The 15,136-nt window shown below is 33.7% G+C and overlaps 1 protein-coding gene across 1 annotated transcript in view; it reads left to right on the forward strand.

Moving 5' to 3' along the window:
• MTREX (Mtr4 exosome RNA helicase) overlaps positions 1-15,136 on the forward strand; it is a 74,397-nt gene that overhangs the window by 41,612 nt on the left and 17,649 nt on the right. Inside the window, exons 19-21 of the mRNA XM_033110509.1 lie at positions 2,261-2,389; positions 9,945-10,055; positions 11,322-11,510. Of these exons, the coding sequence (XP_032966400.1) occupies positions 2,261-2,389; positions 9,945-10,055; positions 11,322-11,510 (429 nt within the window). The remainder of the gene's footprint in view (positions 1-2,260; positions 2,390-9,944; positions 10,056-11,321; positions 11,511-15,136) is intronic.

Raw genomic sequence — 15,136 nt, forward strand, 5'->3', positions numbered from 1 at the left:
GAAAGAAAATTTTAAATTTTAAACGTAACCTTGAAGAATGAGCAGAATTTCATTTGATGGATATTCACTGATAGTGGAGCAGTGGCATGCATCAGGCCCAGAACATTTCAAGTGATAGGAAGGAGTAAAATTAAAATAAAAAGATTGAAGTTAATCATGGAAAGAGGTTAAAGTACAGACTTGAGTATATTGGTCTAGATCTAAACATCTGAAAGCAGTAGCAGCCCATTAAAGTTAGTTGGTTGGGTGGTTTGCTTGGGTTTTTGTTTGGATAGGTTTTTTAATCTGTTCATACTGTTGAGTGAGAGATTGATATAATCAGAAGTTACCTTATTGGCAGTGTTTGAAGAATATTGGAAGAAATAGTATAGTAGAGGGAAGTTGGTCAGTTAAGGAGACATTTCTTTTGGGGTGAGAATCACAAGAAGGATGATGTAAGAGGAAGAGTTCAGATGGAGGCGACTGAAAAACTAGAATGGAAAGTACTTATGTGGAAAGTTGAAGGGAGTATTAGTGATGAGGAGGCTTCAAACTTGGGTGTATGTTAAAGGATGGCTGTGTTGAGTCTAACAATACAAGATTAAGTTTCCCATTCCATCCCCTCTTCTTCATCTTTTTAAAAAAATGTACAATGAAATGAAGCTTGAAATATTTAACCTTGACAAAGAGTGCGTGTGTATATAATAATTCATTTGAGCCATGACTAGAACTATTCAGATCTGACTTAACAGCCTTTTGTATTTTCTGTTGTGCCACCTTCAACCATGAGAAAACTATCAAATGTTTACCTGCCTCCTCCCAGCCCACCCCCACATATGCATTATTTTCTTTAGGAGGAATTATTACCATGTTTCCCAGAAAATAAGACCTAGCCAGACAATCATCTCAAATGCATCTTTTGGAACAAAAATTAATGTAAGACCCTGTCTTATTACTTCTGTGATTGTTGTATCTTACAGAAGGAGAATATTAAATTTACAAATAAAATCTACAAAATTTAAACTAAATCCAGCAACAGTTTCATATTATCTAAATACATCAAAGGTCATTTTTGTCCAAATACTCACTTGTTCCCTAACACTTTGGAGTTGATTCATTCGTCAAATTGTGGAATGCGTCTTACTCAAAGGGATTTTTCCTCTGGAAAGCTAAATATGGTGGTCACTGATTCTCCTTTCAGTCATTAGCCCCTTTGAAGAGTCGACAACTGGTAGTAACTATTTACTTTGCGCGTGGTTTATAAAATTCATTTTATTTGACTAAGCTTTACTTATATATAGTCTTCACTGCAGACCTAATTGAAAATGCTATCCAGCTTTGCTTTGTGTCTATACTAAGCCTAGGAATGTTTTGAAATAACTTTCCAAATAACCATATTTTGAAACAAAAACAAAAGTAAGCTGAGAAACAACTAGTTTTTCTTCTGAATTGAAAAATGGAGGTTAATACTTTTTTTAAGGAAATTGTGATTGTATTTTGTTTGTATTTGGAAATACATTTTACTGTTAAGCAATTGGTAGTTTATTGCAGAAATAAATTTTAGATAGGATGTGTTGTCATTTCTTTGACAGTTTTTCATTTTTGAATAGAAACTGCGAAGGGTGGGGACCAGTCACTTCTTTACCATGTGTCCCCCTCAATCAAAATAACTTATCTATTTTATGCAAAAGAGATAATTCAAATATTGAATTAAAAAGTAAAGAGAAAATGTTTACTAAAGAAAAAATGTGTTTTATTACTGTTTGAAAGACACCGTTCTCAAATAAATTATAGTGTAGATATGGTTAGTCAGACCTAGAGAATATTTAATAAAATGATATGAAACTACATTATAAAGGTGTCTGTATTAAGCAATGATATACTTTCAACATTTTCTTATGTTGTTTAATTAGGGTGATTTGAAGATACAGATTTAATTTTGATACTGATTATTTAGTTTCTTTTTCTAATTCTGGTATAATATCAAGTAAAATTATAAACTAATCATTAGAAATTTAAAGTGGCATTTTATGTCACAGTTGACAGTGATCATAATATTTGAATTCATATGTACCAAGTGATTTCTCTCTTTTCTTATCCAGTGGAGCATTTTGAAGGATGAAGAGAGCCTTCATTTCATGAAATGAACATTTACTGCATATATGTGCTAGTCATAATGCTAAATGCTGAGAGCATCATTGCTTTACACATGGTACTTAAAACTTGAGGGCCTGTTTTTAAGAATTAATAAACTTCTTTTCTCTTTCCTTTTTTTTCCTAGCCTAATTCTGGTGAACTGGATCCTTTATATGTAGTAGAAGTACTTCTGCGTTGTAGCAAAGAAAGCTTAAAAAATTCGGCTACTGAGGCTGCAAAGCCAGCTAAACCTGATGAGAAAGGAGAGATGCAGGTTTGCACTTTATTTTTTATATTTATATTTCAGATATTTTGTGAATTATTTATAATCACTAAATTTCCTGAATGTGATTATAATGAACATATTGTCTTGATTTCTAAATTGAGAGTTTTCAAGGTATTTTTAAGGTATATTAAAGCCAATAAAATATCAGTAGGATGGTTAGTGAGATTTAAGCTCTTTTATCAAATTGTGGTTAATAATGACAAAGTGAAAGATAAAAGGAATTTAATAACTTAAATTTTCACATGTAGCTAGATTTTACCTGCATTATAAAGATGCTTTGTTATTTTTTTATGATCAAATTATTCTACAGTTGTAGTCCATCCATGCTGTTTATTACATTCCTATGAAAATTTCCATGTCCTTTTACTTAAATGAAAAACATTCAGTTTGCCACATGAGATCCCATATTTCTCTGGTATAAAAAGTCTCTTATTTTAAAATAATTAAAGTAATTATAGGTAAAACTTTATTGTAGAGATTCCAAGTATCTATTTGAAAGCTATTATCACTGGAATTTTGTTATTTTAAACATTGCTTGAAATATGTGGAGTATTGGTTTGTCTTTTAGGAGATATTGTAACGATATTTGTTACAGTAAGCTTTGGTTTATAGAAAGTAAAATCTGGCATTGCAGCATCATAGGCTGCTCCTTTGAATCAGTGAAATGACTATGAGATTTAGAGTGGGCAGTATTTAAGAAGACTGTTCATTATTAAACATTTTAAAATATTTAGAATTATTATTGTTCTGAAGACCAACCTCTGTTCCTCAGTCTTCTAATTTTGTCTTCTCCAGATTCCACCATCGATGAAACTTAATATGATTTTTTCCCCCAATATGTATTTTACTGATTGACTGCTTAACTATAAATGAGGCTAAAACTCCCACAATTTGTCATATATACATTGTACCCAAGGGGACCTTTGAAGTTACTGCAACTTGGGATGGCAAATATTTGGGACACATCCCAACATTCTCCTTTCATGTTAGACGTTGATGATAAGTCGTGGTGATAAATCTTTCACACTCAGAGCTTTAACTCTTTTTCCAAGAAAGTGATCTAATGACTAATTCATTGGAGTTACCACTTTAGGTGAAACCTGTGTGTGGTCTGTGTTCGAGGCCCAAATTTTCATAAGTCTAGCAGGTATGTCAGTTTAATTTAAAGATACTGAGATGCTTTGCAGTATATATAGTAAGTCCTCACTTAATGTTGTTGATAAGTTCTGTAACTTTAAGTGAAATGAAATATAACAAAACCAATTTTACCATAGGCTAATTGATGTAAATAAGAGTTAAATTCCTACAGCACCTAATCAATGTTATAATGAAACGATGTTGAATGAAAGGACATTTTTGAGGACCTGCTGTACTGAATAATCATGACGTGGTCCAGTTTAATACATAGCCTCTATAAGGAAGCTTTTACGGGACTGTGCGAAAACTGTCTTTTTTCCTGTTCCTATGATATTTTTTTCTTAAGTATAATTAACATATAGCAGTTCTATAACACTTTTTTATTGAGTTTACTTTAGTGTACGCTGCTGTGGAAATTAAGGGGGAATGCATTAGCGTGATTTATGTGTATAGACTCTGACTTCAAAAGGGCCTTACAACTTATGGGGGTAGCATTTTGTGCTCAAGGAGCTAGGTGAACATCAAAGATGAATCCTCTAACTGAGGATAGAGTGTGTGTGGGGGGAGGGAATTAGTAAAGAAGGCTTTATAAAAGAAATAGTGAGAAATTGAACAAACTTATAGGAATATTAGAAGTTTTTTCAGACAAGAATTGCATTCCCAGCTGTGGAAGCCACATGTAGAATATGAAATATCCCTCTTTAAAAAGAATTCTTAAGTTGTTTTGTTCTGTATGGTTGAGTGACAAAGGCATAAAAAAAAAAACCAGAGGACTATACCTTAAGAAATGGAATATGTATATAATATTATTTGCTTTTGTAAATTACTATCTTCTGTGGACTCCTGGACATAGGGAAATAGTTCCATAGGTAGTTTATAAGGAAATTTCCTCTCTCAACTTCAGTGATTGTGTAGCACTCTTAAGGGTAGTTTTGAACCAGACTTTCTTTGCATGAGATATGAGGAGAAAGTGGAATTTCCATAGTCATCTTTCCTTTTCCTAACTTTTTGTATGTGTGAGACAGCAAATTTAGCTTTTTGTCAGCTTTTGTACAAGACTGCTTTCTAAAGTGACTTTTCCTTTACCTATGAGATGAATACTCCAGAAAAATAAAATGGCTTAGAATATAGCCAGTTTGGGATTACAGATGATTAGTAGATGTTAACACTTTTCTACTATGTTCTAAAGATTGCTTGCAGTTTTCTCACTGTTGCGTTGCCAGCCTCAAGTGTGTCTGACCCCTGCCCCCTTTTTTTTTTTTTAAGTGTGTTTTTCCAGGACCCCTTAGCTCCAAGTCAAGTAGTTGTTTTCAATCTAGTTGTGGAGGGCGCAGCTCACAGTGGCCCATGTGGGGATCAAACCAGCAATCTTGGTATTATGAGCACCGCGCTCTAACCATCTGAGCTAACCTGCAGGCCTGATCCCTGCCCTTTATCACAGCCACTTCATAACACTGAAGTGAGACTCAGTGTCAGGAAGAAAACCATAATTTCAGGGTCTAGATAAGTGATTTATGTTTTGTTTTTGTAGGCAAAAAACTCACTAAAATCATTCTGTATTAGATAAAAATATCTATAAAGGGACATGGAATAGAAGATTACAGATCACAATTACACATTTATGATATATAACTACTTGAGAATCAAGATAAACCCTTAAATAGTTGTGATGGAATGAAACTTAACAGTTTTGTCACTTTTGAAGTTTGTCATAAGTGTACTATTATAAATTGAAAGCAGATACTTTTTGGATAAACTTTGAACCAATCGCTGATTTAAACTCTATTAAGTCTCACCTTGCTCAGAGACAGTTTCTGTTAACTGCTGTTTTTCCCTGTGTATGGACCATACTTTGTTTTATTGTGTGTCTTGTAATTTTTTTGTTGAAACTGCACATTTTAAAGAATATAATGTGGCAGCTCTGGAAATCAAAATTTCCCTCTTTTCCCCCAGAGTTTATTCTAGTAGCTATTTGTTACAGTTGTTTGTTTAGTAGACTTTTCTCAATTATTAGGTCTGTATGTTTTGTTTTGCATGGCCACTGAAGTCTGCTTGGTTAGCTTAGTGGTCATAATAATTAGACTTCCTTAAATGCCTAGGACCCATTAAGTCTACCAGTCTCTTCATGCGTATTGCAACGTACCTTTAACATTCAGCCAGACAGTTGACAACACTGCCTTAGCCTTCATTTCCTGTGTGCACAGTTTCAAGGTCAGCCAGAGGTAAGAGCTTAGAGCCTTCTCAGTTCTTTCTTGAGGACGAACACATGCATGTAGGTTCCTAGGAATGGGTCTGAATCTTTCAAATCTTCCTCTGGACATTTTACTCCCCAGCTTTTCCTTGTAAGCTTTTTGTTTAACCTGTTATTTGACCTCACTGTTATTTGACCTCACTGTTATTCATTATCTTGGGAAGCCATGATGTTAAATAGTTGCCTCTTATTTTTAACAAAGGCCCCAGGGAAAAGGTCATTTGCCCTGGCAAGCACTGAGTTAGGTCAAATAAAGACAGCCATGTTGATGGAATCTTCTAGGGACCCACCAGACAGGTGAAATAATGACAGTTCTCTGGGAATGGGGCTTTGAAGTAGTTCCAACTCTGTTTTGTCCTTTCTAGTGAGTGCCAATCAGATTTTCACTGTGATTTCAGGCTGTTGGTTTCCAAGGCTACTAGTAAAGAGGGGAGTGAAGAAGGGAGTAGGGTAAATTAAAATACCACAAAGCTTTCTATTCTTACTGAAAGTCAGCCCTTTTTTCTTGGTTAAATCCTCCTTGGATTGCTGTAAACGTTTGATTGATTTCCAGTTTTGGAGAGAAAATTAGATCAAGGCGCGCTGATCAATTTTTTAAAATCTCAAATTTAATAAAAAAACACATTGGTTTAAATAACTTTCCTTGACTTGGTTAAAATTCAGTGGGTTCAGAAACATCTTTTGTTTGGATAAAAAATTTAAAAATCATTCTGTTTTAGCTAATAGTCTTGTGAAATTGCATGTATTGACTTAAAACTTACTGACTTCTCATATTATCTACCTTATTTGCTTACTTAAAAGGGGAAATTGATTTATGGCAAACTTGCAAAGATTCAAAATGTCTAAGTAAAAATACTTCCTAGTATTGCTATTCTAACAAGTTTCCAAAAACTAATCACATGATTATTTGGCTTTATATAGACCAATGTTGCATCATGATAAACCTGCATTCTAAATTACTTTATAAATGTTATTAGGTTTAAAAAGTTGAATAAACTGTGCTATGCAAATATTACATGTTTTCAAATCCCTTGGAATGTACAGGTTTATAATTTCATAGCACCTATTCAGTTGGTTTTTAAGCATTGAGCTTATTTACAAAACTTAAGTCTTAGGATCTCTGTCCTGTACTTGAGACATTTGTAGAAGGGTCTGTGTAATCTCTTTCCTGTCATAATTTCTTGGGTGGGAGTTTATTATGGGAAGCAGCATTAGAAATTGGGCACTTTCTGTCTTCCTTCTGATTCAAGTCTTCACAGAATAGTCTTTATGTCAAGGAAATTATCAAATACTTGTGCATAATGAATTCAACTACAATTACACAACGCATATACTTGCTCTTTAAAGCCAAATGCTGGGGGGTTTTTTTGGCCATTTTTGATTATGTACATGGACCTCAGTGCAGAAAAGTTGTGCGTCTCTCCCTCTGGGTGTTAGCTACCTAGTACATTAGTGATTATTTTTTATGTCCTCTTTTAGTCTTCTCTCTCCAGCCAGACAGTGCATCTAGGATTTGTATAGGTCACAAACTGGTGGTTCAAAAGCAAATTCAGCCACATAATGTCTTATTTAAAAATGAATTTTACAGTTTGAGAATAAAAATAATAACAGTAAAGGATTATAACCAAATAAAAACAAAATAAGAATCCACAAGTCCAAACTGAGATAGATAGATAGATAGATAGATAGATAGATAGATAGATAGATAGATAGATAGATAGATAGATAGATAGAAGTAAGATGTTTACTTCTCTCTGATGTTTAAAAAGTCACCATTGGGCAACTACCATAAATAATTCACTCAGGCAAGAATAATTCGTGGATGCTAAAAATAAAATAAGTGAGTTGAAAGTTTAATAAGGAATGGGAAATTTACAAAGTAAATAATGTACCCCACAAATTTCTTACTAATTGTAAAGGGCAAAGTAATAACTTTACTATCGAGAATGCAAACAGTTACCACTTTGATCAAGGGGTCAAAGTTACTGTCACCAGTAATGCTGCTCAATGGATGAAGACGACTAAAATAAAATCACTTCTGCCAAAAATTCATAACCTGAAGCTGATGATTCCTCACCATTAGACAAACCAAAATTGTGGATCATTCTACAAAATAACTAGCCTATAGTATTAAAAAATGCCAATGTCTTGAGAGTCACAGAAAAACTGAGGAACATTAAAGGAGAATAAAGAAATACTACAATTAAAATCATTGTGTGATCCTAGTTTGGATCTGTGGAGTGGTGGGGGGAAAAGAGGATGCTATAAAAGACATTATTGGGAAAATAGATGAAATTTTAATATGGACTGGAAAACAGAGAATATCATTGTATCAACATTAAATTTCCCTCTTAATACTTACTGTGCGTGCGTGTGTGTGTGTGTGTGTGTGTGTGTTTAGAGAGAATGATAAAAGCAAATGGGTCAAAATGTAAATAATTGGTGAATCTGAATAAAGGTATATGGGAGCTTGTTATCAAATTCTTGCAACTTTTCTGTAAATTTGAATTACATGAAAATGTCAGTACCATAAAAGAACAAAAATGGTGGGGTGTATTCTAGATTAAAGAACAGTAAAGAGACCTGACAACTAAATGGGATAAATGATCGTTGGCTGGATCCTGGATCCAAAGGGGGGGTAGTGGGGAGAAGGAAGTAGCAGTAGTAGTGGTAGTAGTAGTATTCTATAAAGGGTATTATTGGGTCAGTTGGGGAAATTTGACTGTGGACTCTATTAGATATTGTGTTTAAATTTTTATGCTCATAATGTGGCTGTGCATGAGAATGTGCTTATACTTAAAATATACATGCAGAAGTATTTGCTGGTGAGGTGAAGTGGCATGTCTGCAAATTAATTTCAAATGCTTAAAAAAGGAGGAGGAAAAAGGAAAGCAAGAAGAAAGAAAAAAACCCTAAATTCTTATTTAGAGAGAAAAAAGGTACATACTGCAAACTGTTAACAGTTGGAAAATCTAGCTGAGAAAATAACAATGGACTGTTTATTGTATTGTTTTTATTCAGTTGTTTTCCAATGGAAGGTTGTAGTTGTCCCCTTTAAACACTGCCAAAGCCAGTTTTTCAGTCTCCATCTATCTCACTTATTAACACTCAAAACAAATACACCTTTCACATTTGAGTATCATCCCTGCTATTTTATCATTGGTATATGCAGATTTGTTGACACTTATATTTATTACATTAAATTACATTTTTAAAGGTGTTTAGAAACTATTTGAAAATATTTTGTACATGCATTGTTTCATTGAATTCTCACAGTAGTTTAATGAAATAGATCTAATTTTATCCCCATTTCTAAAATGGGGAAACTAAAGCTTAAAAAAAGGTTAGGTGACTTGCTGAAGCTCACACAGCTAACTGAATTCAAACCCAGTCACTCTTGACTGTAAAACCCAGACTCAGCAATTCTACCATTTTCTTCACTAAAAAACTATGAATATATTTATTATCAGCAAGCCAATGACAATTGCTTTTTCAATGGAGATCATCCAAAGGTAGCTGTAGAAAACCAATATACTGACGAGCTTTGACTTATGAAAATGTTAACCTATTCTTAGTTTATAGAGGCCTTCTAAATTTAAAGGAAGTATATTTAAAGGAAGCAAAATGGCATATTTGATGGTGAGAGAAGGGTATTGTCAAGAGAAAGCATAGGAGAAAGTTTGAAGATAGGTGATCCTGAAGACCATGTCTAGTGGAATAGACTGTTTTCTCAACTTGAAACACTTTTTTTCCATCTCCCTTCCAGCCTATCTAGAGCTTACTTGAACCTTGGTTGGTTGTTTGAACCTAAGGAGGAGTCTTACCTTCCTTTGTAGTGCTAGTAGTACTTTCAGGTATTCAAAAAGTGGCAAATACTGAGGAAGCAAAAATGAATAAAGTATGGATTCTGTATTGAGAGAAGTGTATTTTTATGTACCATTGATTTGCCTATTATTTAGAGGTTTGGATTAGTTTTCATTTTTAAGGTATAGTCTCTACTAAGAAAAAAGTTTCCACAGTGATTATTTTCTACTTATACCTGTCACATATTGTAAATGCAGCTTCCTTTTAAGTATTCAAACTAAACTTAGGAAATGGTAGAATTTGAAAACGTGCAATTTTAATTGTAATGTTGTTATAACTGTTTGTTGGTAGGTTGTTCCAGTTTTGGTGCATCTCCTGTCTGCCATCAGCAGTGTTAGGCTTTATATTCCAAAAGACCTTCGACCAGTGGACAATAGACAGAGTGTTTTAAAATCAATACAGGTATATGTGCTAATTTTATCAAATATAAGTTTTATGTACATATAAATAGGGTTTCTAATGAGACAACTGAAATGCTTTTAAATATATTACTTTCTTTCAGAAAATCTATAAACACAACCAATAGTGGCAGTTTTTTAAAATAAAAATAGTGGCAGCAGATCTTCGTATAGATTGTTCTCTCTTTGAATCTACTAACAAAGTGAGTTGCTAAAAGAGGGGTCACAAAGGAAAACTGTCCACTATTAAATGCTAAATATGTTTTGCTTTATTTGTTATGAGTGAAAACAACTACAGACTGTATTAAAAGTTTTATGTATAAAATCATGTGCCAGGACTTTAACCATTTTTAGTATAGTTAATAAATGGATGAAATAGTTCTATATTTGATTTTAAAAAATTGACTTTCTAGAAAATTTTATTTTCAAGTAGGAAAACAAAAAGGAACTTTAGTCAGTAAACATTTGAATTAGCATTTACTCTGCATTGGAAGCTCTATACTGGAATCTGAGAAAACAAAGATAAATGAACAGGATGCTTTCAGTGTAGAGTAGGAATTTTTAAGCTGTGGTCTATAGGTGACAGTCTTACAAAATTTTTATGTGGATAACCTTTTTTTAAAAAAATTACATATTTATCTATCTATCATCATCATCTATCTTTTAATTATGAACTGGCCAAATCCTATCTTTAAAGCCTATCCAAAACCCTGAAAGTCTTCCAGGGGGATACCAGCCTAATGTGAACTATCCCTTCTCTGATCGCATGTGCTTATTGTGTTTAACAGTTAAATCTTTTTTTTTTTTTTTAAATTAGCAATAGGGATCTGGACGCTTTAAAAAATTTTCATCTTTCAACTCAGTTGTGCCCTCCTTAGGAATCAGCTCCAAGGAAATAATCAGAAAGTTGATGTTTACTACAGAATGATGTATGATGACAAGTTTTAACAACCCAAATATATGATAATGGATTTATCAGTGAGCTGTGCCACATCCAGAACTATTAAACTCTAAATACTAGAATTTTTAGTAAATTATAATACATCCATGTATCAGTAAATCATAGTACAATGATTTAAAAGGAGTTTTCAAAAACATTCAATGGGAAAAAAGCACTCAAATTTAAGTGGAAAGACAAAAACATATACATGTAGCAGTCTTTTTATTTTTGTCTGCATAGGAAAAAAAACAAGAATTAATACTGATTTAGTTTAGTTTTAACTAATTTTGTCTGTAAGATGAAAAATTAATTTTAAATATTTTGTTTCAGGAAGTTCAGAAACGTTTTCCTGATGGTGTTCCCTTATTAGATCCTATTGATGATATGGGTATTCAAGATCAGGGGCTGAAAAAAGTCATCCAGAAAGTAGAGGCCTTTGAGCATCGAATGTATTCTCATCCACTTCACAATGATCCAAATTTGGAAACTGTGTATACACTTTGTGAGAAAAAAGCACAGGTATGGCAGAAACTTACTTTATAGAATTCTATGTATTTCACTAAATAAATGAATGTATTTTTCATTTTCTTTTCCTATTGGTTTCATCAGCTAAAAAAGGAAACTAGCTATCTGTCAAGTAAACTATCGATTCTTAGCAAGACAAGATGACAATCATTTTACTGTAGTTTGGCATTTGATGAGGTTTTTTTTAACAGTATTTTTTTATGAGATATAATTCACGTATCATAATATTCACAGCATACAGTTTTAAAGCATACAGTTCAGTGTTGTTGTTTGTTTTTTTTTTTTTTTGTATATTCACAGCTACCTGCAACCATAACTACGACCTAATACCTCCAGAACATTTTCTCCACCCCCCAAAAAAACTCATACCAATTAGCAGTCACTGCCCATTTCCCTACCCTGGCAATTACAAATCTGCTTTCTGCCTGTATGGATTTGCCTGTTCTGGAGATTTCATAGAAAGTCATACAATACGAGGCCTTTTGTGTCAGCCTTCTTCCACTTAGCATAATGTCTTCAAGGTTCACTCATGTTGTATTCTCAATTAGTACTTTACTCAACTTTTTATGGCTGAAAAATACTCCATTGTATGCTATACCACGTTTTGTTTAACTATTCATCTGTTGATGGACATTTGGGGTTTTCCACTTTTTGGCTATTATGAATGATGCTGCTATGAACAGTTGTGTCTAAGTTTTTGTGTGGATATGTGTTTTCATTTCTCTTAGGTGGAATTGGGTAGAATTTCTGGGTTATATAGTAATTCTGTTTAACTTTTTGAGAAACTGCCAAACTGTTGTCCAAAGTGGGTGCACCACTTTACAACTTTACATTCTCACCTGCAATATATGACAGTTCTAATTTCTCCATGTTCTCACCAGTACTTGTTATTGTCTGTGTTTTTTGTTGTAGTAGTTTAGCTCTTTACGGTAGTTAGCGGTAATCTCTAACCAGAAAAAGCATTCTTACAGCCATTCTGAATAATGAATTTAGAAAAAGCTTTTTGAAGTGAACACATTCTTTTCCACTATATGTTTCAACTGGAATGTTTTGTACTATATAATGTCACTTGTTCCTTGAAGCTTATAACTCCTTGCTATTATGCTTTTCAACTTTTATCACATGCCACTTTTATCTCATTTGTCTTCCTTTCTCACAAATTAGATTTTAAACTTCTTAGGGTCAAGTGTTTTATTTTAGCTTATTTGTACTCTCCCATATCTCCCATAATGAGCTGTCTTTATAAAGTGGATGCCTAGTGTTTATTGAATAAATATATGAGTAGAAACTTCTTGACGTTATAGAGTAATGTGTTTAGTTCTAGTTTTACTCTCCCTTTCAGATTTTTGTGAACTAACATAATGTGGCCCTGTGCCATGTGGGGCACAGCAGCTGTGTTCTTGATGAACACGTTCACTGTGCTCTGGCCCACCATGAAGGTACTTCTCAAGATGAGGAAACCGGGACACAAAAAGCGTTAGTAACTTCCATAGGTATATTCAGTTATGACCGTGGCTTGCCATTTCTCACCAGGACCATTGCAGCATCTCCCTCCCTGATTCTAGTTGTTACTTCCTACATTACATAGCCACCAAAGAGTCACTGTGAACCATCCCACAACATCCCACAACATGAGAACAGAGAGACTTGAGCTTGGTTCAGTGGTGATTGGAAAGCTTTCATGGAGGAGGTAGTTGGAAGCCACACAGAGGGGCATTATCTGAGCTGCTCAAATATAACTGACAAAGGCCCTAATGTCTGGTTGAGGGACTGGCTAAATAAACTTGTTATGCAGACTCTGCAGTACTTGGAAAAATGCTTATGCAGGTGCATAATTGTTTTGCTACAATTTAGCAAAAATAAAAACATGCACCAAAAAGACTAAGAGGAAAACCTTAAGTGGTTGTTTCTGGGCAGTGAGATTATAGTAGGGTCCCTTCTCCCCAATTGTCTATGAGGTACTTATATTGAATTTTTAATGAAAGAAACCTATGAAGAGTTAACAATTTAGGGAAAAAAACAAGTCTCTTGATTGCCTAGTGAGTGCAGGATAAATTTCACATCCTTTTTCCCTGCCTGAGAAGCCTTCAAAGTCTGACCACTCAACTGTCAATATTTTAAGTGCTCACACCTCCTGACCCAGCTTTCCCACCTCTAGGAATTGAGACTGTAAAGAGGCAGTACAAACATGTTCTTGTAACATTGTTTGAAAAAACAATCTTCGTGTTTCATCAGTAGAGAATTAGATATATGAATGGTGCATATCACACAATGGAAATCTACATGGCCATTAAAAAGAATGAGATAGACTTATACGTAGTCTTTGGAAAAGAAGTCCTAATATATTCAGTGGAAAAGGAAGCTGGTCTCAGTTTTGTGGGAGGAAGCCCCGATGCCTGTGTATCCATGCACTTACAGACATGGATGTCTGTTCTTTTAAAATGTGTAGAAAAACATCTAGAACAGCATCCAATAGAAATACAATGTAAGCCACATATGTAATTTAAATTCTTTAGTAGCTACATTAAAAAGTGGAAAGAAACAGGTGAAATTAATTTTAATAATATTTTTGTTTAACTCAGTATACCCAAAATATATTTCAATAAAAATTATTGAGAAAAGAAAATCTTAAATAGTGAACTCTCTTCTCCTAACTAGCAAGCTTTATATGCCTTCGTAATTAATACTGTCTTCTGCTGTCTTCATCTGAGCATTCTTAAAGAAACTTTAGAAAAAGTTTTTTTCTGATAGGCCTGATAAATCATGCTAGGTAGCATAGATTTGTTTAGCATAGGAAACATTGCTTCTTATCCTGAGAGCATTATGACAGCACACCTGTTCATAGAACTATCAATAATCGCTACGTGCTTAGATTCTAAAGTCTGATAGCCTGGATTTGAACCCCATCTTCATCACTCACTAACTCCGTGATCTTGGCCAGTTTACTTAGCAGTCTCTCTGCTTCCATTTTCTCATCTTTGTAAAATCCAAATTTAATATTAGTTAAATTAGTTAAAATAGTTTAATATTAGTTACCTACCGTATATGATTGCTATAAGAATTAAATGAAATAATGTAACACTGTAAATAGGGTACATAGTTGGCTATCAATAAATATGTTTCTGACTACCATCATTGGCTTTCTAATTTTTACTCCTCAACTGAAGCTTAGTATATTGTCTGCAAAATTCCAGAGTCTTTGGATTTCAACTTCTCAATCCCTAAATTTTACTTCCTGTCAGTGTTTTTCTGAACTTCAGGTCTCCATTTCAGGATCCCTGTGTTTTCTTGCTATTGTGCTATCCTATTCTCATCACAGTTGAACAAATGTAATATTTATTTAATTAACTGAATTTTAAAACTCATCTATTCTAAAGGATGGCCTCAACATATATTTTTCTTTTCAGCTTTTATCTCTGTCTATAGAATACAGACCTATTCTCTTTGCTAAAGCCATTTACAGCTTAAGTAGATTTGTGATACCATTTGAGGACAGAGAAGGAACACTTCAGAGCATCATAGGTAGTCAAGAGATAAGATTCATATACCCTCATCTTTCTTTCCCTGTTCCCTAAGCTACCCCCGCATGATTATCAAATGAATCCTGTATTGGAAGAGCC

Source organism: Rhinolophus ferrumequinum, chromosome 7, assembly GCF_004115265.2.
Source record: "Rhinolophus ferrumequinum isolate MPI-CBG mRhiFer1 chromosome 7, mRhiFer1_v1.p, whole genome shotgun sequence".
In the NCBI taxonomy this organism is placed as follows: Eukaryota; Metazoa; Chordata; class Mammalia; order Chiroptera; family Rhinolophidae; genus Rhinolophus; species Rhinolophus ferrumequinum.